This window comes from Lagopus muta, chromosome 12, assembly GCF_023343835.1.
Source record: "Lagopus muta isolate bLagMut1 chromosome 12, bLagMut1 primary, whole genome shotgun sequence".
NCBI lineage: Eukaryota > Metazoa > Chordata > Aves > Galliformes > Phasianidae > Lagopus > Lagopus muta.
In genome coordinates this window covers 11,746,656-11,769,755 of record NC_064444.1, presented here as the reverse complement: position 1 = coordinate 11,769,755, position 23,100 = coordinate 11,746,656, and the positions used below count along the sequence as shown (strand labels likewise).

At 39.7% G+C, this 23,100-nt stretch overlaps 1 protein-coding gene across 1 annotated transcript; it reads right to left on the bottom strand.

The window, feature by feature from the left end:
• Positions 1-18,811: 18,811 nt before the first annotated feature.
• Positions 18,812-22,186, bottom strand: LOC125699364 (cytochrome b-c1 complex subunit Rieske, mitochondrial). Its single transcript, XM_048958847.1, has 2 exons — positions 21,897-22,186; positions 18,812-19,610 (listed from the first exon to the last, which is right to left on the bottom strand). Exons 1-2 carry the CDS (start codon positions 22,102-22,104, stop codon positions 19,000-19,002), a joined length of 819 nt encoding a protein of 272 aa, XP_048814804.1. The 5' UTR covers positions 22,105-22,186; the 3' UTR covers positions 18,812-18,999.
• Between the last annotated feature and the right edge of the window lie 914 nt (positions 22,187-23,100).

Genomic DNA, 23,100 nt, shown 5'->3' with positions numbered 1-23,100 from the left:
TTGCAAATCCGATGAAATTATAATTGATATGGAATTTTTCAGAGATTCTTTCTTTAACCAAAACCAACTCCTCACAATCTGAATGAAATTATTTCCCTTCCTTTTCCTTCTGTTGTTTTTCCCAGTCAGCCCATGAACTAAGGATGTGACTGGGAAAATGCTATTTTCTTTTACTTATCCAAACATCTACAGTATTCTCATGCAAGTTAAAGGAAGGTACCTTTTCCATTAGTACTTCATTTACTCGAGATTAAAGATCCTATGGAGCCAAAGCCTGGCTCTGGTGCTAGATCTTGCCAAAACCCATCTGCTCTCACTGTTGGAGGGAAGCTGCTCTGGATAGTTGACCCCAACACTCCTCCACAGGGATGTGCTGCCATTGGGGCTGCAGCTGCAGGAGATGGGAGCAGGGTCTGGAGCTGTTTGGAGCCACTGGAAGGCTGTCAGTGTAAAAGCACAACACCAAGTGATTGTTAATATTAATAATTGTCATTGTATTAATCTCCTCATGAGCACCATGATGTTGGAGGTGAAACTAAGTGCTTTCAGTCATCTGGAAAGAGTGTAATGGCTCAATAACATATTCTCTGGTGTGTCTTTTGGACTTTATGCAAGGACTATAAAAGTATAAAATGAGTTTAATTAAAGGAAGAGACTGATTTTATCAAACAAATGCACCAAGTAAATAAAGAAATGCAGGACTATTAAAATGTTGGTCCAAATTTTCAAGCACAATTTCAGTTTTATTGGAGAAATTAAAAAACAAGCCATCTGTTAATTGATGCAGTTAATTTTTGATTAATGCTGTTAGCTTTTATTTCTGTGGAGGCAGGAGGGTATTAAATAGGGGCTACCAAATGATCTAGGTACAAGAAGGGTCTGTTTAAGCTTTCTGAAGGAGATGCTTGGTTAGAGCTTTACACACTTGAATGAGGAAATTAAATAAACTGCATATTCACCTGGAAAGTGTGAGGTTGTCACTGTGTAATGTCTGCATTGCTCTGCTTGTGCATTATATTTTAATAATGCTTCCCTCTTCCCCATAAAGCATATTGTCTTCTAATGCAACTTACGCTAACTAGTCTATTGTGAGCAGCATATACTGTAATTATTTCCCTTTCCTATCATGGTGCAACATACCTCAGATTCTCTGTGTGTAGAAATGCACCTTCATATAGTATTATAATGTGCATTGATTTTTTTTTAATTCTTTATAAGTATAATGAAATGATCTCTTTCACATCATAGAGCAGCATGACGCCCATTGGTTTATCACTGTACCTATTTACGTGGGCTTATTAGAAAGATGCTTCCAATGCATAAGCAAATCCCTGAGGTGCTTCTGGAAATAGCAGAAACTGACTGGGTAGCTGTAAATATAGGCAACAGTATTTTGTCAAACTCAGATACAGCAGAAAATTCCACTTAGGCTAAAATCGCAGCCCTCTCAGCCAGGCCATGTTACAGCCAACCTCTGGGGTAACTGCTTGCAGGAGATCTTTGTTTCTCTTCAGCCCTGTTCTGGTTCATGTGAAGAGGCAGAAGCTGCAAGAAATCCTACACTACAAAAGAAGGAATTAGACAGTATAGTTGGTCATCGTTTTAAAGACTTTTCCAGCAGTGATATCTATTTAGTATTAGGAAACCATCAAGATGTTGCAGTGCATCTCCATGCCTCCGTACCTGCCATGTCCAGAGAAGGGGGAGGCAAGCAAATCAACAAGCAAGTCATTCCTACAATAAATCTCTCCTGATTGAACTCGAGCACAGCACGGTATGCTACAGAAGAATGAATAAACTGACGATAATAACAGAAGCTGATTACATTGTGATGGGCAATAGCAGTAAATAGGCCTTATCTTGCACTATGAAATAGAAACTCATGGCCAAACAAATAAGTCTGGATTCCCAGAGAGAGCACTTTCAGCAATTTATGGGCAATGACCCTCAAAATTGTGTATTCAGAAAAAATAATTATTTTCAGAAGTGCAGCTTGGCCCTTAGAGCAGCTGAAAATAAGGTATTTGTGTTGCTCAATTGCACATGCAACCTATCATCAAATTTTCATCCCATTCAGAAAGGCTGGTGCTCACAATTGGATGCTGATCAGGACCTGTTCACATATTAGCATGTATGCTTTCCTGCTCTTGCTTTGACCACTGTTCTCCCATCTTCCTCTTCACTCAGATAAACGATGACTTTTTATTATCAAGAGAAAAGAATTTTAAAGCACTGAAAATGGTTTGGGGCCTAAATCTTTAAGGACTCATCTGAATAAGCTGCACTCCCACAGGTGTACTCCACTTGTACTCCACACTGCTTGCTTTAATTTGTGGAGGATGGAGAACAAGCTGGTTTTGCTTTTTCACAAACTCCCTAAATTTTAAGCATGTATGCACACGTTTTTGCCACTGGAAAGGTAAATATTTTGACAAATCCTTTTTTCTTTGAGTACAAGTACAAATATTTGTGTAAAAACTCGTGCTGCTATCAGCTGGGAGCTCCCCCACACAGGTTATTTCAGCCTGTGTCAGTGAAGCACTCAGGCAGGTACTGCAGGTACTGAGCAATGTTTAGATTATGCTGAATTGTTAGTTACTGATTGTCTGGATTTGGTGAGCTCTAGTATTCCTGGATTTCAAGAGGCTTAAAGTCTGTGCTTAATATTAAGCGTGTTTTGATTCTTTATCATAGAAGATTGCTATTCATGATGATGCTGATGATATTTGTTCCTGAAAGAGCTTTAAAACTTAACTTTTTTTCTTGAATATCCCATTAACAAGTATAAAATGACTTTGCTCCATTCTCCTTCTGTCCTTTTAACAAAGTTCACTGACCTTTCACAAATCCTTAGAGTGCTTTTATTAATGTAAGACAATTAGTCATGAAACTCGTTGCTCTTTTTAATATACCTTAAAATGCCCAGAGCAGAGCACAAAGATCATGCTTCAGTAAGTTTGTGATTTATCAAGTTAGATGTTCCTGCACATTTTAGTGCAGTAAGCATTCTTAAAGCATAGTGGATGTCTCATAAAAAAAGCACAGAAAATGGATAGTTTGAATATATCAGCTACCAGCAGGATGGCAGACCATGGCAGAATAAAGACATTGTGCATCTCAGGAGGAGGGTGAGTCTGGTTTCCCTCCTCCTTGTGCCTTGTGCATACCATAACTGGGGTGGAGCTGCAGCAATAGCAGCTGCGTAAATGTAGATATATAAGGGAAGGGGAGCTCTCCTTGACCTCACACTTATTAAGAATCAATCCAACAACTGATCAACAGTAGTTTCTTTCCAAAGCTTGAAAAATTGTTCTATAAATATAAAACAGTATCACTCTTGTTTCTTAGAGAGGCTTCATTAGTGTCATTTCAGCTCCAAGACTATGAAATAATTCATTTTTCTAATTAAAAACATGTTACCAGTATCTGTAAGTCAGTTCAACTTGGGTGTTCCTTCCCCAGCTTGTAGTGCAAGCTGAAAAACAAGCCTAAATGAGAAGAACTGTTATTCACTGGTAACTGAAGAAACAAAATAATTTATTCTAGAGGAGTATGAGTCTAATTTTCTTTAAAAGACAGAAAGAAGATTGAAATAAGTTCCAAGAATATTTTACAACCCTATCAGAAGAAAACATCAAAAAGCCCTAGTTCCAACATTATGCTTGCATAAATCAGTATGAAATATTAGTCTTTCAACGTGTTTTTGTATCCTTTAAAAACAACATGAAATATTACCAAGAAATCAAGTAAAATATGCATCCAATCATCTTGTTACAGCAATAACAATAATTTGTGATGGCTGTCAAATACCTTACAGCTCTAAAATCTCAAGTCAGATCTTTCTCTTCCTTATGAGTAAATAACTGTTCCTGGTCTGCCAGCTCATTTTGAACAAGTAATGCTCTTTGAAATCTCCCTCTTGATAAAGATGCTGCACTAATTTCTGTTCAGCACTGCATACTTAGCTTTTTAAGCACAGCATTGGCATGGGTTATTTTTTTCACCCAGTGATAAATGTTGAAAGGAGCACTTGCATAGAAAGCCATGAAACAGACACAGTGTGTTAAAATTCATAAAAACTGGGAACGTGGGTTCTGTTGTGTTTTGATTTGACGTTGTGCATGTAAAGGTGATCGTCTTCTGAAAACAAAACTCAAAAATCAGTTGAGCTAGTTTCCAGCCAGTTGCATTTTGTGTGGTGCACATTCAGAGCCCATCTTTACGTCTGGTTAATGGGGAAAAGGAGGAGTGCATTCTGAAATCTGAAGTAGAGTAAAGCAGTGTTCAATTCTGAGTTCCATCTGTCTTGATCTCATGCATTTTACAAATGGGAACAAAAAAAATGACATACAAAAGTTGATCATTATCTTTCAGGCTTTTCCATTAATATGTTCAGAACTGACTTTTCCCATGAAAAGTTCCATAATTTATTCCTATTTTAGCAAAAAAAAACAGGATAGAAAAAGATCATAAAAGAGGAAGTTATGTCTGATTTGCACATAGAGTACTGGTTCATTAAATACATCTAATTGTGTGTATCAGATAAGTCTATAAACTTTAATCTCCCTAAAGATGTACAGAAATATACAGACTTCTAAAACATAAAGCTACATGAGAAAATTATAACTAAGTGCTGCGTATTTATCAAGAAGCAGTTAAATACCTTGGTTTGTTTATTCCAAAATTAACTTGGCACATTAATTTAACATGAAAAGAGTGATTTAATGAAATCTACAGAGAATTATTCTGCCCTTTGAATAAGTTATCTAAAATGCCATTTTATTATGCAAAGCTATGTAAAATAAATTGCATTCAAGCAGTGGTTCAGAAAGGAGCTTATCATAACCCAATGTTCATAAAAAAAATGGCATAAAAGATCTGGGGATCTCTGTTTTGCTTTCAAGATGGGAAAAATTAAGAAGAAATAGTCTTTCATTTGAAAATAGCTAATTTGACATGGAGATAATTATCTTGGTACTTTGAAATGCGATTAACTCTAATTATAGCCAGAAAAAAACCTATGGGGAACAATGAAAACAAAATCTAAATGTGGAAGCGTGAGTGTGGACTGTCAAGTGCATGATTCACGTGACATAGCAGGTCTGATTTTCTCCTTTTGTAAAACAGACAAGCATTCGTGTCCACAAACTAGAATTTTCTACTTGGACCCATATTTATCCCCCAGTATGAGAGCCAGATGAGCATTGCTTGGGGTAAATGACTCATTTTTCTAATGCGTGTATGCTTGTGCATGAACAGCCACACGCAAATACACACAAATTGTAACTGGCACCCAACTTAACGTAAATCTAGGATATTCCTGGTGTGACTGTGGAAAATCACACTGTCCTTCTAGCAAGGTCAGTGTGTTGGTTCCAGTATAGGGGTGCAGAAAGGTGACCCCAACACTGGGTCCTACAGTAGGAAATATTGTTGCTTGAAGGACCATTTTTCTTTTACCAAGTAAAAAAAAACCCTTCCAATTTCATTTGATAATATGTTTGAAATATGATGAATGATAGATTCCTACCGTTATTCTAAACGAATGGGAGTCTTAGTGTTTGGCTGCCTTTTACCTAAACTTAATAAACTGTTACTTTCACTACTTCCTGACAGTGATAACCATGTGCAATTTCTGTATTCTGTATTGCTATATTTGTTAAGTGTTTCCCAGCATTTCTCAAAAATCATAGATATAAATCGGGGATCATTCTCCTCTGATCCAGTGACAGACAGATGCAAAAGTACACGTAAAGAAGAGAAAACAAGGAGGATTATTTGGTACATTGTGTGCCAAAGGCAGTTCGGGAACTGTTCAGGAAAGGGAGCTCTAGAAATCTGGCTGTCATTGCCCACTTGTGCACAGCTCACATGCATGCGGCATTTCAATCTTGATTATGGAAAATGGTAAACAGGATGATGGTTTAATAGTAACATATGTTGTATGAAGTCCTGTACCTCTTTCCCAAAGGATCTGGCGATTCTAACTGTTCCTCATGGGTGCTGGACAGTAAATGGATTGTTAGTCTTTTGTGGCTTTTGAACAGGCAGTGGTGTGCTTTCTATTACATTTTAGCCCATTATCTCAAAATTGCATGCTGAGGTTGGTTTTCCTGGATAATTGCACTCTTTTTTTTTTTTTTTTACAAAACTGATTAATTTACATACAGAATTTGTTGACTGATATGTGCACATACTAACACAGAACATGGCTTCTAGGCTTTGGCCTGCCTGACCAGAAGTGTTTTAGTTCTGTGCTCCAGCCTGCTGGGGCCAGGAAGGCTGAGCCATTGTGCTGGGATCAAAACTCTACCTTCAAGTTTGCATTCAAGGCTCCCAGCTTTGTGACGATGGATGCCTTAATATGCCTTAATGCAGAGGAACGAATAGGAAGGATGATGCCACAGGCACAGGAAGAGAGCTGTTACAGGGGTGTGCAATTAGACTGAATGAGGGAAAAGATAAAGTACCCAGGGACCAAATTAGACTCATTACCAGAGTCCACTTAGTTACACAAAGGCAGATGAAAAATGGGATGCTAAATTACTGAGTTGCCACATGGAAGTTGGAGCATTAAACCCAAATCTTTGGTCATTCTCATTAATTGTTGAGGAAATCAGTAATTCCACAGCAGTTTTGCAATGGATAGAAAAAAAGAAGAAAAAAACCCTACAACCTGAATGCTTGGAGTAGTGTTTATTTAATAAAGCTATTTCTGTTATTTTGTCTAGGGGAAACGATACTGGGTATAGATAAATAACAGGATTTCCTAGACCTTCTGTGCAGACTGGGATGCTTTACAAGGTGTTAAGAAAAGTACTAAAGAGAATCCTACTGTTTTTCTATTCTACTGAACTGATATTGTTGTATCTCAAATGTCATTTTAACAGCAGTTTATTTATTCTCTGTGCAGTACAGCTATGATAACTGTGAATGGACTAATTAGGTAGAGGCCGTTATGTGATTGTTCGTTCCTCTTTAATTTCATATGACTGCACTAAGCTGAGAGATCTCTATCAAAACTGCTAGTTTATCAGACTCAGCTTGCCTTGTGCATGTTCCCATTTGCCTTTTTAAAATTTTTTTATTAATACAAGCAACATCCTTCCTAATTTATTTTTAGATTTAAGTAGAAAAGATCTGGTACCGTAGAAGTTGATATTACAGTAACTCAGAATGAAATGCACACTGTAAAAGGTGCAAAGCAAAAGATTGGTACTTGAATAGCAGGCAAGATCTGAATATTTGGATAGGTGAGAAGCTATCCAAACGACACCGGCAGCTTTTCTGGTATTGAAGCATTAGCAAGAAGCTGGAGAACCACAGAAGGCAGCCTGGTATCCTCACTCCCCTAGGCTGCCCTACTTGGGGCTGAACCTAATTGCCTTGAGTGTTACGTTTACACAGCAACAGTGTTTCAGCTTTTTGTTATATCCTAGTGTCACTTGTACCTTCTGACATGTCCCAGGGTGATGACTTTTTGAAGTTTCTCATGGGAGCCCCACTGAGGTTCAGTGAAGGCTGTGAATTGCCCATCACTCTGCTGCTGGGAAGCTGCACACTGAAAACTCTCCAGGGCAGGGAAGTGTCTCTTTATTTTAATTGCTATTTAACGTTCCTTGCACAAGCTGATACATAGTAATTATGTTCACTCACTTTACTGTTTTGTATTTAATATGACATGAAAAAATTTATCACACCAATTATCCACTTTTCAGGGCAGCAGGGGTCTTTGTCTGTCTCCCTCATTAGCTTCCATTGCATGCTACTTTGCAGCATTCTGTGTCCTGGCACACTTTCTTCCAGCACAGCCCCATTGCATCTCTCTTTGCCTCTGAGGCCGTGAGGCATCTGTGGCCTTGTATTGCCCTGAAAGACTATCTTCATAACTACTTTTGTTTTCATCTTCTTGTCTTCCATAATTTTACTGTTTTCTTCCTTTTGAAAAATGTTCTTTATGAGATCAAATCCAGTTGAGGATTTGTGAAAAGCAAGAAGATGACCCCAGAACTCGGTTTGAGGACTGAGAGAGCCAAGTGCTGTGCTGTTACGGTGCATATAAAGTATGCTGCACCTATAGAAAAGCAGCAACCCTCTAATTACATCTATGCAATTCATATTCTGTGTATAAAGTAAGGAGGTGGACGCTGTGCTTCTAACTGTGGTGGTTTAACCCGGTCGGTGGCTGAGCACCACACAGTCATTGATTCACCTCCTGCCTTCCCAGTGGGATGGGGAAGAGAATTGGGAAGAAAAAAAAAAAGGTAGAACTTGTGGATTGAGATAAAACTACTTATTAAGATAGAGAAAATAAAAAGGCTAATAATTACGAATATATATATACATATATATATATGTACACATTAACAAGTGATGGACAAGCAATTGGTCAGTGGCCAGCCAGCTTATCAAGCAGTGGAAGAGATTGAGATGAACTTCCACAGAATGCCTCCTGCATGATGCCGTAGGGTATGGAATATCCCTTTGTCTGGTTGAAGTCAGCTGTCAAATTCTGTTCCCTCCCAGCTCCTGGCCCTTTGCTGAGAACGGCCTTGGCTCTGTACAACACTGCTCAGCAGCAGATATACACATCCGTGTGTTATCAACATTGTTTTTCTCCTGGAACCAAAGCATAGCATCGTACCAGACACTATGAAGAAAACAGTTCTGTCCCAGCTGAAGATGCTAGCCTACTTTGTTATTCTCTTCAGTAGTTCTAATATTTGCAGAAATACTCAATTAGAGATAAATCTTTTCTAATTCCTTTGTATTTCATTGTAATAGTGTTAATCATGATGAATTCTTTCTGTATTCAAGAAAATCAATTGTCAATTAGCTTTTATGGGGAATTATACACTGTGGTTAGTCATCATTTGAGCTTTATGGCTTTATTTGACTACTAACTTATTAAAACATACAGTAATTTGCTTTTGTTATAATCTATCTAAAAGCCAACACAAATTCCAAAAATAATATGAGCTTTGGAATTATAATTAGAGCGTGTTTTAGTAGGAATTATTTTATAATGCAGTGTTGCTGTTCAGGATTAAGTGTTTTACGTGAAGAAAATTTAATTAATATATTACTTACAGCAACCAGATAGTTTACCTGTTTTGTTTTCGTAATTACTTGAAGAATAATGACTGTATTTACAAGATTTAAAGAAGGAGATAATCACTGTAAGGTAAATAGGCTTAGTTAAATAATGAATGGTGTAAAAAAATGTTTTCAAAGCACTGGACCAGGCCTTGCAATGACCAGATGGAGTTCTGACTTAATCTGGAGGTTGGAGCTGTCGTGTATGATTGGTCCAAAATTTGTTTAATCATTTTCACAAGAAAATTATGTAATATATGGACCTAACTCAGCTAATTCTGAAATGAAGTGGTGCAACAGGAGGTGATGCTTACAACAAATGTTGTAAGCATCAACAAGTAAATGAATGCATTATTGTATAGCTACTTTGATTAAGGCCTACATGTTGGCTATAGTTCTGGCAGCCTCTGTTTAAAACGGAATATTTGAAGACATAGAAGTAAATTGTGGTGGCTGTAAGTCAATCTCATTACTGGAGCTAAAATTTTGAAAGAAAATTTGTAATATTTATGAAACTATTACCAGTGGTACATGGAGCAGCAGGAATCAGAACACTATCCAAAAAGAGGAAGTGAAGAGTAAAAATGAAGAAATGATGCTATCCCAAATAGTATCCTGTGCTGAGATATTCTTTCTATTTGTTGGGTAACTCAAAGATCATCACTGTCTTGCCCAGAGATATTTATTGACCATAGCTTTCATTACAGAGCAGCCAAGTACCAATAATCTAAAATATATGCAAGTTTTAAAAGTCTATATTCAAGTTTTAAACCTTTTTGCTTATGAGGAATGTTCTCGGTGGCCCTTGCCTGTCTCATTTTGGAGATGAAATGTGAACTATATATATATTTGCTCTGGAATTGGTTTGGCTCTGAGGGAGCCATTAGGGTTGCTATTCAAACCTGGATTCAGTGTGTATAAGAATTATTGTGTTCTTCTCTTCAGTGGAGTATTTTGGTGTAGGTGATGCAATGTGAAATCAGTCTGTATAAACGTTGGCTCTATAAATATTTTTATACTGAAATCTTCTCTACAGTAATAATAATAATGATAATATTACAGTTAACATCAGGCAGTATATATAGGCTACTGTGTTGAAAGAGCCCTAAATAAGTCATAGAAGTCTGCTGCTTCATCACAGACATTATAAATGAAGGGCAGATTACTATAACTAAGGGAGAGGTAATTACTAGTGCTGCTGACACCCCTGGCTGAATAAGTTCTCCATGGAGCGCGAATACTAGTGCTCAGTATCACCACAGGCTCACCCTATCTACAGCTTCCAGCAGTGGCAAATGCTTCCAGGAAGAGCACAAGAAACCACACAATGAGGTTTGTCCTTCCTGCAGGCTTACAGCCTCTGCTCCCAGGGGCTTCTCCTGAGCCACAGACTGAGCCTGGAGTGCTGCATTCAAAAGCTGCAAATGAGCTTTGCTCTGCTCCACATCTAAATAACCTTTATTTTTCCACCTTCTACATATTCTGAAGCAAAGCCATGTGTAATAATATAATTATTTCCTTTATTTCATTTTATGTGTATTGTTTGATTTCCCTGCATGCTTTTCATTCATTCTTGCTCTTTTATTTGTTGCTAATTTGAAGGATGATCTAAACGATGCATTGGAAAGCTCTCCTTGGTAGCTTAGCTTTGTGTGAGCTACCGCAAGCTTCCTCCTGAAACCAGAGAATCCTTTGCTTTTAAATGTCATTCATAGAGCAGTGTTTTGAGCAGTGTTATGCAGGTTCCTGTGTGATTGCAGAGGTGCAAAATGTTTCCTGAGCATATTCCCCCTGGGTTGTGCCCCTTCTGTGTGGGAAGACTCATCCATTTACAATTTGCAAAGCGAGAAAGGGGATGGGCCTAAATACCACACCAGCAACAGATGTTGTCAAAATCATTTGCTCCTTAAGATCTATGTTGTTTACAATTCTTGCTATACCATTCTCCTCTGGTGCATGATACATCAGTTTAAAAGAATTTAAATTCAGATCAATCACTGATCAAATGTATTAGCCCAGTGGGAGAGGGGTCTATGAAGAATCTGCAGAGAACATGAGCCACTACATCCTGTAAATTGAACTGGCTGGGGGTGGATTACACCCCTTGAGTCAGTTTTTCAAGTTATCCATGCTGTTCTACAAGTAACTGTATTCTGAGCATCGCCATTCCTTATCAGAGAATGCCTTTCAACAGGTCATGGGAGAAAGGAAAACAGCTTCTCTCGAGTATCTAGAATTGTATAGACATGTCATACCTAAATTGCATTTCACAGGAAAACTGGAAGAAAATCCAACTTTACACTAACCAACACACATGAAAAATACAATGTAGAAGTCTATTAGGCAGAATGAATTGAGTATGTCAAAGATTAGTACACAAATGAACCAGAAATAAGTAATGTTGTGAATAGAACAGGGCTTCTGTGGTCACTCTCAAGGATGTTACTGGGGAGCCAGAGGCTGGAAGTGTGTGAGTGACAGGCTAATCTTGGCCTAAATAAAGTATGAACCACGAATAATGAAAGCACTAAGACTTATGTTCTCAAAGAGTGAGCTGGAAGAGTTTTATCAAAAACTACAATTAGTTGTCAAAAACATCCCTAAGCCATGACTTTCTTGTGTAGTTTAAAGACTTCAAAGCAATGCATCAGTCAGGGATACATGCTACAGTGCAACTGGGATGAGGCTTAGAAGATAATAGTAATGGCAGTCTTTAAGATCCTTAGATGAAAGTATTTTTATAAACATCAGTTAATTGAACTGCTAAAGATAATTCTAGTCAAGGACTTCCGTATTATTTAATTGCTGCAATTCATTTCAAAATAGAAATATTAATAGATAAATGTAGATGTTTCCAAAAGCTACGCAGGAGGAGGATTTGCAAAGAAATCTAAAGACGCTAACACAGAGGCACACAAAAACCATGTTTTTGGATCTTTTTTCTCTCGTGATGATCAAACTGATGCTAATAAAACTAATTACAGAAGGGAAATGGGCAAAACAGTTTTGAGTAGCCCAGGCAGTCACAAAACAGCTAGAAGAACATCCTTTTAAAGCTCATCTAGGTAAAGACAGCAAAAACTCAGTGTAGAAGAAGCTGACAAAAATGTTAATAGATTGTGTCTCACCTGGGAGAAACATACTGATGTTAGACCACTGATAAATGAAACACAGCTGAAAACCACAGTATGGGACAGTTTTCTACTGTCTCTGAGCTTTTTGGAAGGTGAATGGAAGGGATAAAGACTTAAATATCATAAACATGATGGGAAGATTCGAGATAATTTTTTCTTTGCTTGTTGCTAAGTCCACCAAAGGAGCAGAGGCTGTGATTGTGGCTGTGTTGAACACAGTGGGCCTTTGGAATTCAGGAAATTGTTCATTACTGTTTCACGGCACATCTATTTTGCCACTTCAGGTTGAAGCCCCACAGCGTCGTCCAGTTTAGCGCATAAAATGCGATGGATGTAGGCCACCATTGTACCTGTGTACGTATGTGCTTGGATTGCAGCAATCTGTTCTGTGTTGACTTAGATGTCTTTGAAGATATTTGAACTTTCCTTGTAGAAAAATACCGGATTCATTAAAACAATATTTATTTATAGACTAATAGGCTTTGGGCATGAAGCCTGCTTCAACTTATATAACATTTAAAATGCTGTAAGATGCAGAACAGAACACACGGAATGAGTGGAACACATAGGGTCTTTGGCTGATCTAACTTCATTTCTGTGCAAACAGCTAAAATCTAGTTGAAAGAATTTCTTATGTTTCAAGTATGTTCTGACTCTTCACGGGGTTACTATTATCACATTTTTTTTTCTTTCTCACATCCTAATTTTGTTGCCTTTATTATGACTCAAAGCTTTTGCTTTAGCTATTCACGATGAATGTGAAGAATACTTGATTGTTTTCGCTTGTACCAGCCGAAGCTGTTCTCATATATCTTCTCAGTGCTTATTAGGTTGTACGGTATGATTTCCTTCAATCCCTCTCTATTGCTCATATTTTCTAAACCCTTACTTGTTCTTGTTGTCTTCTCCTGGACTCTCTCCAGTGTCATAGTTTCCTTGAATTGTCAGGTTCCATTTGGATTTTCATGAATGCTAACTAATGCAGAACATGGAGTTCCTATTTTTTCATCCCAATCAGACATTTGACTTTTTTTCCCCACAGCTATATGATTATATTACTCATTCTTAGTTTGCAGGCAAATGTAATTGAATATGTTTTGCATTTTAGTCGTGTATTTTAAGATATTGGTGTCCTTGCTACTTTGATTTCCTCTTCTAGTCTGACAAGCATGCTCGTGTACTACCCGGTTCGCTACTGAAAGCACTGAGTATAGCTAGGACCCAAACCTGCTTGCCTGTTTCATCCCCACTTGCCTGTTTCATCCAATGAAAGCAATGTGTATCTGGCTGTGATCACCAACTACTTGAGGACAATTTTTCAGTCAGTTCCCATGCTTTCATTTATGCTTTTTTCTTGGTTGCTGCTGAGAAGATCACAGCAACAAAATCCTTACTAAAAAAAGTCTTTTTTTTTTTTGCTTCCTCAACTCAAGAGCTATAGTTTGACTCCAGGATGCTATCGATAATCTTCCAGACTTCTTTTAATGTACTATTGATGGAACTCGATGTTTTTTCTTGAGGGTTATGGGTGCAAGAGAGCTGAATGTCCCAGAGTTTGTAAGTGTGCTCATGGTGCAGTGGGGCCTTTGAGAGAAGCTGATGGATGTGTCGTTGACTGCAAGGCAGGTGACCTACTGGCATGAGAGGAAGTATGTTTGTCTGGGAACTGCAATCAACTGAAAATTCAGAGAGGAGAAAAATTGGAAAGATAAATAGCTCTGGTAGTAGCAACCTTTAGTGACCTCAGTGGAGCAGCTCAGAGATGACAAAAAATTCAGGAGGGAAAAGGTTGATGATTTATAGACTGTACGTCAGAATTGCCCGTATCTATGGGTATGAGTTATAAGTTAGGACAGATTATCTGTCAAAATAGGAAACTGTCTTTGAAAACAAATATTTTTGAAAAATGATTGGCACAAGGTGAGAAGCTCTTTGTCACATTCAATTAAATGAAATGATCAAGAATAACTCTTCCAGTAGGTTAAGAGAAGGGAGCAGGACAGGCTGAGGAACACTATAACTATGGCCTAAAATTATTGGATTAATGTCCAGCCTTCTAAAAGCTGGTATAGATTATACCCTAGTAAAGATAAAATTGTTTGATTGTAAGAGTCTGACATGTACTCACTTGCAAGTCCATACGTATGTTTGTAGGTTTTTTCAGTACTGCAATTTCAGTACCTTTTTCAGTACTACAATGCAAGGATTTGCCTACAGGAAATACGATATAGATATGCCTTGTGCAATGTTTTATTCAGTTAGAAGCAACACAAATGTTTTGAAGCAGCTATTCATCTTGCAAACCAGTATCAAGTGCAGCAGCAAAGGGAGAGATATCTTTGTTTTGTGCTGTAATCTGAAGCAGAGGTATTAAAAAATTGGAGAAAGCTAAAATAGTGGCTTCTGCTATGAAAACATTAAAGCTCAATAAGAACGTTTAAACTAAAGCATTGTTCAAACTATACAAAGAAAATAATATTGCCATAAATATTCAGGTTTTTTTAATCAGGCGGTCAAAATTGGTGTCATTAAGATGAAAGAATAATTGCTAGGTCGAAATTTGCAGTGCTGCTGTGGGTATCAGGTACCTCAGGAGCAATCCATGAGCCAAGTCTTGTTGTAGGTATTTGGTTCTCACTTGTACAAGACCCCAGTGTACTTAAATCTTTGGGGTATATATAACTCCAAGCAAACTGCTAAAAACAAACAAAAAACAACCATAATGCCTGAAATTCCAGGTATTTTGGTACTTAATTCAAAATTACTGTTCAGTTGGAACTGAAAAGAGAAGGAAAACACAGCAGTAGCCTGTCAAAACTGAGAGGCTTTTTGCTCGCAGGGCTGACATGTTCCACAGGTGACATTTCAGGCTGACATCTGAAATGCTCTATCACACTTTTTGCAATTCAAAAGGAGAGTTCTGTTTTATTTCAAATAATAATGTTGGCTAAGTGGTGCTGTCATCCATGGCCCACTATACATGAATTGCGCAAAATAATTACAGAATGGTTGTAAAGTACAAAACGGTTGCAGAATAAACTGCCCCCTCCTGCCCCAAACACCAGACTAACAGAAAGCCCAATGCCTCTAACCTAAGAGAGATGTCTGATCTTATTTGTCTGCTTCTTGTTATTCCTTTAACCTGTTAAAGTGTAAAAAAAAAGGGAGAATTTCTGTATACACAAAGCCTTTCCACTTGCATAAATGGGCTTTTATTAAATAATTTTACATCACATTTTTGAGTACCTTTTTTTTAACTGTTAAGTACCCTTGAACATAAAATTCCCCGGACCTGCTTGGAAATGATGCTGTTCTCAATAGCTCTATTGATTGTCCTACAGCTGCGCAAACCAATAGATCTCTGCAGGAAGCTGGCACTTCTTATTTGTGATAGGAATTGGAGGCTGACGTGTATTGTAATTACTTCCAAATTATGTGACTGCTCACAGAGGAAAATTTGGAGTTCTGTTACTGTATGACATGGTGGGAGTAAACCAGTTCTGCCTGACGCTGCTATTAGACTGCTTGTAGGAAATTATACACTGCACATCTGCATACTAGTGACTTTGCTATAGAATTTTTCATGAAAGATAACTCAAATATGGGCTTGCAAGAAGTGCTGGAACAAGACCAACCTCAGTTGTGCAGTCTGCCTTCTGCCTCTGGATGTAACTTCTTTTTGTCATGTGGGAGGATGAAGTCCTAGTAGCTACCAATTCTGTAACTGGCTGACCAAAGACATCAGCCATCAGCAATAAGTAATATTGAACATGGAAGTTTCCTTCCCATATTGATTCTGCCATCATTTATGGGCAGAAGAGCCAGTCTCTCCTGTGCCTTGTGTTTCTAACTGCTATTTAAACTAGCAAAAACCACATAAAGTACATATCTTTAGCACGGTTTAATTCCAAAATTGCTTATTTTTTTAATGCTAAAAAAAGCCTTTGCACCTGTAATAAACAATATAGTACATTATATTTTGTATATGTGTTGCTAGAGCAAGACAATATCATGATTCAAGTCTGGGCTGGATGGGACTTTGTTCAATCTGGCCTAGTGGGTTGGAGTGTGAAGCAAACCCAGCAGGCTGTATGGTGAGCCCGTCTGGCCCAGCCGAGCGCTCAAGAAGGCACCAAAGAGTTCTCCCTGGCAGCGATGTGGCCGTGTGCTCTGCCCCTTTGATTCCCACGAGTCTGGCAATGCAGAAAGAGAGTTGTTTTATCTTGGGCAAGGATGCAACCTTGCAAGCAGAATACAGGTGTATTTTTTGTTTTCTTTAGAAATGCAATGCAACAGAGTAGATGCAACTTAAGGAGAATATCAACGCTTTGAAATCACAGACCGAAACGTTTTTAAATGCTGATATTTTCTTGTGGGCTTCATGTGACATCATGTAATGACAAAGCATTTCAATTACACAGAAGTGTCTTCCTGCTGCTTTATTTAGTGCATGAAAGCTCTTGTATTTTTCTTAAAAACAAAAACACTTTAAACATTTTCATCAAGAATAGAGACTAATTGATAATTATACAGTAGTTATTAAAATGGCAAAATAATGATAAATCATTGCCGATGTGCAGCAGACTGTTTAGTACAAAAATCGTTCCTGGAAGCTGTTTCCTCCTTGTTTGGTGCTGATGTTGCACTGGGTTGAATTACCTGCTTGCAGGGGAAAGGGCAGGAGATATGTGTGTGCTATCCCTGCTTGTGCTGTGGTTCCTGTGTGACGTTGCAGTTCCTCAAGGTGCTTACACACTAGATGTGTACTTTTAGGAACAGAAAGCCCTGCTACGGCCATTACTGAAGAGGATGTCAAAATGGAAATATGTAGAAGCAGCAAAGCTAGCAAAACATTGCTTCTAGTAAATACAATGAATATTTCCCCAGAAATTTGTAAAATATATCAGTATCTTTCTGTGTACTGGGACACTTGTTCTTCCATCTACATGCGGTACGGTAGCCATGAGAAGGGCAAAGTTACCATTGTCAGCCCAGAAGGTAGTTAGGAACTTGAGGCCATGAGCACATCACTGCAGGGAGGTTTGTCGCTGTTTGAGCTGCATTGCTCCACTCAGGAGTTTGGGCCATCTGACAAACCACATCAGTAACTGCACACTACTCCTTGCAAATCGGTTGCTGAGGTTGGAAAGCAGAGGGTGAGATGTTCTAGTCCAACCCTCTTGCCCAAAGCATTGCAGCCTGGGATTCTGACTGGTTCGATTTGAGCATCTCCATGGATATTCCACAACCTCTATGAAGTGTTATAGTGTATTCAAATGAAAATTTGTGTTGTTTTTATTTTTATTTTTTATTTTGTACCCAAATTGTGAGATTCTGTATGTGAGATTCTATATGTGAGATTCTGGAGGTTTTAAAAAACTCTTTATTTCTCGGATTCTTATAAAACCCCATTCTTTTCCAGTGCATGCTTGTCTCATCATAAGTGACCTTTTTGCAACTGTGAAGAGAACAAAGCCTTTAATCAAAGAGAGGAGGGCAACTATCACATCTGCATGGCCCAGGAAGCAACACTTAACAGTGGAAAAAAGGTACTGCATCTCATGGTTATAGCAAAAGCTGATTTATCCCCACGTGTGCCATGTAGTGGTGCGACGCTAGTGGTAGGTCAGTTGTCACCGAGTTAGTCTGAAATAAGTAGCAGCTTTTCCTGTACAAGTAGTTTTATGTATGAGCATTTAAGTCTGCTGTGCCAGAACTCTTCAAGATTTCATTATGTTCGCTTGTGAGAAACTGCCAGACCAATTGGCAAGACCGGTGCTGGTAAAAAAACCTACTGGTTTTGGGCTGCATTTGTTTTTCCATAGATTCAGAATCTGCATTGAAATAAGAGAGGCTTCAAAGTTTTAGCCTGTATTAAGCTCATTTTTACACAAATCATTTCAGTCCTAAAATCTCTTTGATTATATATCAACCTTTTGCTATGTTTACCTTGGAGATTTGTCCAAACTGAGTGGTTCCCATGATTTATTGTGCAACGCTGTGTACAACTTGAATTTCCCTTTTTGCTTCTTTCTCAAATTATTTCTGTTGGAAAACTGTCATAGATGTTCCAGTGTCCTAAGTAACTGATCAAACATTTAGGTTTGTACACTGTAATTAGTATGTGAAGTGTAATTCCGCTATGTCATGTTTACATTTTGTTCTCATCATCATAAAATTACATTGCTTCCCTAGCAGAGAAGTAGTTACCAGCTGCTTTTGAACAATGTAAACTATTTTTTCCCAGGTTCTTTTTTGTGTACTTTTTCTTTCATTTCCCTTGAAAACGTACAAACATAAGAATACACTGGAAATTAAAGGATTGCATTTAATACAATTCTACACTGAAGCTGACTCCAAACACGTTTTAAGTCTGCTGCGAGTTTTTAAAAGGAGTTTCTTCCCATAGCGCAGCAAAACTTGAATACAAATAATGAAAGCGTGGTACAGAGAAAGCTTGGTTGTGTAGTTCAGTGCCTGTGTTAAGTATGCCTCCTTTCAGCAGGGCTGCATAAACGTATTTTTTGTATGCTGTAGAGTCTCTTTGACTCAGTATACAAACAAATACACATTCTCTTAAGTCGGGAACAAGTGCTCACTTCAAGTTTTTATTAAAATTGAACACAAGGAAGTATTCAAACACAGTTCTGGTTGAGGATGAAGCTAATGTATTGTTAGGATCTTCCGGTTTGACAGTATTCCAGAGTATCAGTTAACCTTTTTACGAATACATTCACCAGAACATGAAAGCGACCGAGCACTTTGTCATTCAGCCAACAATAACTAAATCATCACCAACAAACTGGTAGGTTGGAACCTCCAGGTTATAGGGAGCAGGACCTTTCCTGATTCTGCCAGAGGCATCATAATGGGACCCATGGCAAGGGCAGTAATAACCACCAAAATCTCCAGAGTTAGCAATTGGTACACAGCCAAGATGAGTGCAGACTCCTACTAATATGACCCATTCCGGTTTCTTTACTCTGTCTAAATCGTGCTGTGGGTCTCTCAGCTTAGACACATCAACTTCTGCCTCCTGATTAATCTCTGCTTGGGTTCTGTGACGCACAAACAGGGGTTTTCCTCTCCACTTGAAAGCCATGTTTTTGCCTTCTGGAATGTCAGATAGCTTGATCTCAATCTTTGACAATGCTAGCACGTCAGCAGAAGCACTGAGGCTGGAAACAAACTGGGTGACCACATTCTTAGCAACATATGCGCTAGCTACGCATGCTGTTGCAGTCACCAAGTAGGAAAACCCTTTTCTTTCTTCACTGCTACTCTGAGAGGACGTTGTGGCATCTAGCACATCTTCACGGCGATAGGCAGAGAAGTCAGGGACCGCGACATCATTGTGGACATACCGCACACTGGCAGGCGCTGCAAGAAAAATAACAGGAAATGGCAACTCTTTCATTCAAAATGTATTAGGATGTATTTTATATTAGGCTTTTCTAAATCATGTTCTATGAATGATGGGTACTTTATTCCAGAGTCTTGGTTGCATTCCTCTAATAATACATTTCAATTTTACCTTGTAAAATTATACTTATTAGAAGGTGTTTTTAGTAGATGAGCAAGGTTGGTGAGTCATTCCACTTTATCTGTGAAAACTGAATGAAGCCTAATAAGGGTATAGAAAGACCTGCAAAAAGTTCTGGGTTTGAAGTGATCTGTTGGAAATTTCAAGGCAGAAATGCTGCAGAATACAACAGCTGGCTGACACAAGTCAGACATGCTTTCCGTTCTGATGTTTCCTTGAAAAAAAATGGTTTGAATAAATTTTATCTCCTCTGACTTAAGTAACCTCTATGCCCTTAACAATCTTAAGTGTCTGGCTAAACATTTTAAAGATTAAAAATACCAGATCAGACACCCTCCTTTATAGAACTTAAAACTGACATCAAAGCTAACTGCCCCAGGAAATGATTTTTAAACCTTTCAAACTCCGGTCTTCTATTTGCAGACATGTTTCATAAAAGGATTTAGGAAAAAATTTAGTAAATATCCAGTTCCCAAACTTTGTGAGATTCTCACTTGAAGCCATGTGCTGACCTGACAAGATGTGGCTGCTAAGTAAGGGGAGCCTATTAGTTTCTCCAGCATATGAAAGCTACCTCCCTCAACACAAACATAAAGAAAGGACATGCTAAGGACATGACTTGCCAAAATGCAGTCTGTTAGTTGGCAAAACCTGTTCAGTCTTAATTTTTTCTAGCAGTTGGCACAAAGTTAATAGGTTAGTAGAATTTAGTAGAAAGCATTCTATTGAAGTACTCAAAATAAGATCTAATGGGGAAATATTTGCATTCATTTACAATTTACTCAGGAAAGAAAAAGTATTTACTCTTAAACTGAAATTGAAAATTCTATGAGAGCAAACTACTCATTTCAATGTGAAGACATTTCTCATTTAGTAGCAAGCTAGCAGGCATTATAATTCACCTACTTTGAAAATTCTCTGCTACACTTCTCATTGAATAATACTAAGTGAAGCTATGAATAAGACTACATGTCAATTACATTAATGATAGATCTGTAGAACTTACATCTGGATGTGTCCTTTACAGTTGATGGTTAGTAAGATGCTAACTGTTGCTATGTGCCCACCATCAGAAGGAAGCTTATTTTCATTCCAGTACATACTTCTTGTATGTACTTGTATGTATTCTTCATGCTTCATTTAAAGTGGTATATACAGTGGGGACAAAAGATTCTTCATTTTGGGACTAAAGTAACATTTCAGAAATGTTTCCATACTCAGTCCACAATGACTGCAGATCCTTCGTTCCCTGATGTGCCTATTTAGGCCTAACACAGATCACTGCCATCAGGGCACGTACTTCAGACTAGATGTCCTGCTGTAAACATGCAGTTTGCATTCCAAAAGGCTGCTGCTTTTGTTGTGTGGGCAACATCACGTCCCTTAATATATAAAATACATAGCATTAGGCAGTCTTGAAGCCTTGCCTAACTGGCTGCTGTCAGATACACCTTGAGGCCAGGACCTGGCTGTCCCATTTGTTGGTGGATATGCCTGTCAGCAAACTACTTCCATTGCACTGAGCACGTGAAAAGATGCAGTAGCCAAGTGATGAAAAAACAGAGACATAGAGCTGTAGGAATAAGGGACTTGGCAGTGCGTGCCTTGCTGAGAGTCACTGTCCTTCTTTGGCCCTAGGCAGACTCTGCAAGAACTACTGAGTGACTTGATCACACCTTGAGAACAGGGGGGAGAAAACAGTGACTGCTCCACTTTCTTTCTTACAACTCTTCTCATGCAGCTGAAAAGCACGTCTGCACTCAGATCTCTGATCTACATCACTTAAAGGGTAAAAGCCGTATTGTATGATACAGTTTTCCTGTATCTCCCCAAAAGCAGAACAAATACCCGTTTAAGAGTCATCAAAAAGGAGCAAGCCTTCAACGCTCTTAGCTCTGCAGCAGTAAACATGCATCACCCGCAGCTGGGAGCCCAGCACTGCCTGCAGGACGCAGCAAACCTCACGGCCCGGCCCGAAGGCGCCCGCGGGGACGGAAAGAGGGCGAGGGAGCAGCGGCGCCGGCTGCCGCCCCCAGTCCAGCCCCGGGCCCGGCTCCCGGCTCCCGCCCGCCGCGCCCTCCCCGCCCCGGTGCCACCCCCAGGGCGTCGGGCCCGGCTCGCACCGTTGAGGCTGGCGCCGGCGACGAGATCCCCCCGCGCCGAGCGGCCGCTCATCGACTCCCGACACAGCAGCGGTCGCTTCACGTCCAGCACCACCTTCTCGGTCTGCAGCGCCGCCGGCGCCAGCGCCTTGAGCGAACTGGGCACGGCGTGCACCGCGGCCGACAGGTAGGGCGCGAAGGGCCCGGAGCGGGCAGCCACGGACAACATGGCGGGTGCGGGAGCGCCGGTCACCGCCGCGACCTTCCCGGCGGCTGCGGCTGCGCGCTAACGTCACCTGCGGGCGGACGGGCGCGATGACGTCAGTGCGGCGCCGCAGGGTCGCAACAAACGGACGTCATAGCCCTGAGAGGGGGCGCGTGCCGAGGGCGGGCTGGGGCCCCGCCCTGCTGGGCGCTGAGGGGGGGCGGGAGGGTTGTGGTTCTGCTGCTGCTGCTGCTGCCGCCCGTGGAGGTGCGGGCTGTGAGCTGGGCTGGGTGGCTCTAGTGCGGTCTGTAGGCGGTGGGGCACGTTGGCAGACACGTACACGGCCACAGCGTTTTCTCTTTAGGGATTATTGCGTGCTCCTATGCCCGGAATTGTGATAATTAACCCGAAGCGATTGCTGGAAATACTTTTCTCTCCTCAGATCCCAAACTACCCTTGTAAGATGAGCTGGGATGGAGGCACAGGAATCCCATTTTCACCTTCACTCGGGCTGGTTCTGTTTGTAGCACCAACCTTGAACTTGAGTTGTCACAGCTTCCAGTCACGAGATTCAGCTCAAACTCTGTGTGAGGGTGCTGGTAGGTGCACCCCTGCTCTGGCCATGTCTCTTCCCCAGTTCAAGCTTGTAAAATGTTCCCAAATTCAAAAAAAACTTCATACAGAGATGAGTTAAGAAGAGATCTGAGCTAAACCATTTCTAGAACTCAAACTGCAGTTTCTCACCTAGCCTACAGGGTCCATTCATAGCATCACAGATCGTTAAGGTTGGAAAAGGCCATGAAGATCATCTACTCCAACCATCAACCCATCCCCACCATGCCTGCTAACGGTGTCCTCAGTGCCACATCTGCCCCCTTCTTGAAAGCCTCCAGGGAAGGTGATTCCAGCACCTTGTTGGGCAGTCTGTTCTGGTGCTGTACCACTCTTTCTGAGAAGAAAATTTTCCTCATATCCAACCTGAAATATTCATGTAAGGCTGTGAAGCTTTAGCATTTCATA

Excerpts from the sequence above, each read along its gene's own strand:
- LOC125699364 (XM_048958847.1), bottom strand. The coding sequence starts at position 22,104 with ATGTTGTCCGTGGCTGCCCGCTCCGGGCCCTTCGCGCCCTACCTGTCG. Across the intron at positions 19,611-21,896 it reads CGCCGGCGCCAGCCTCAACG|CGCCTGCCAGTGTGCGGTAT; the intron begins GTGCGAGCCGGG and ends TTTTTCTTGCAG.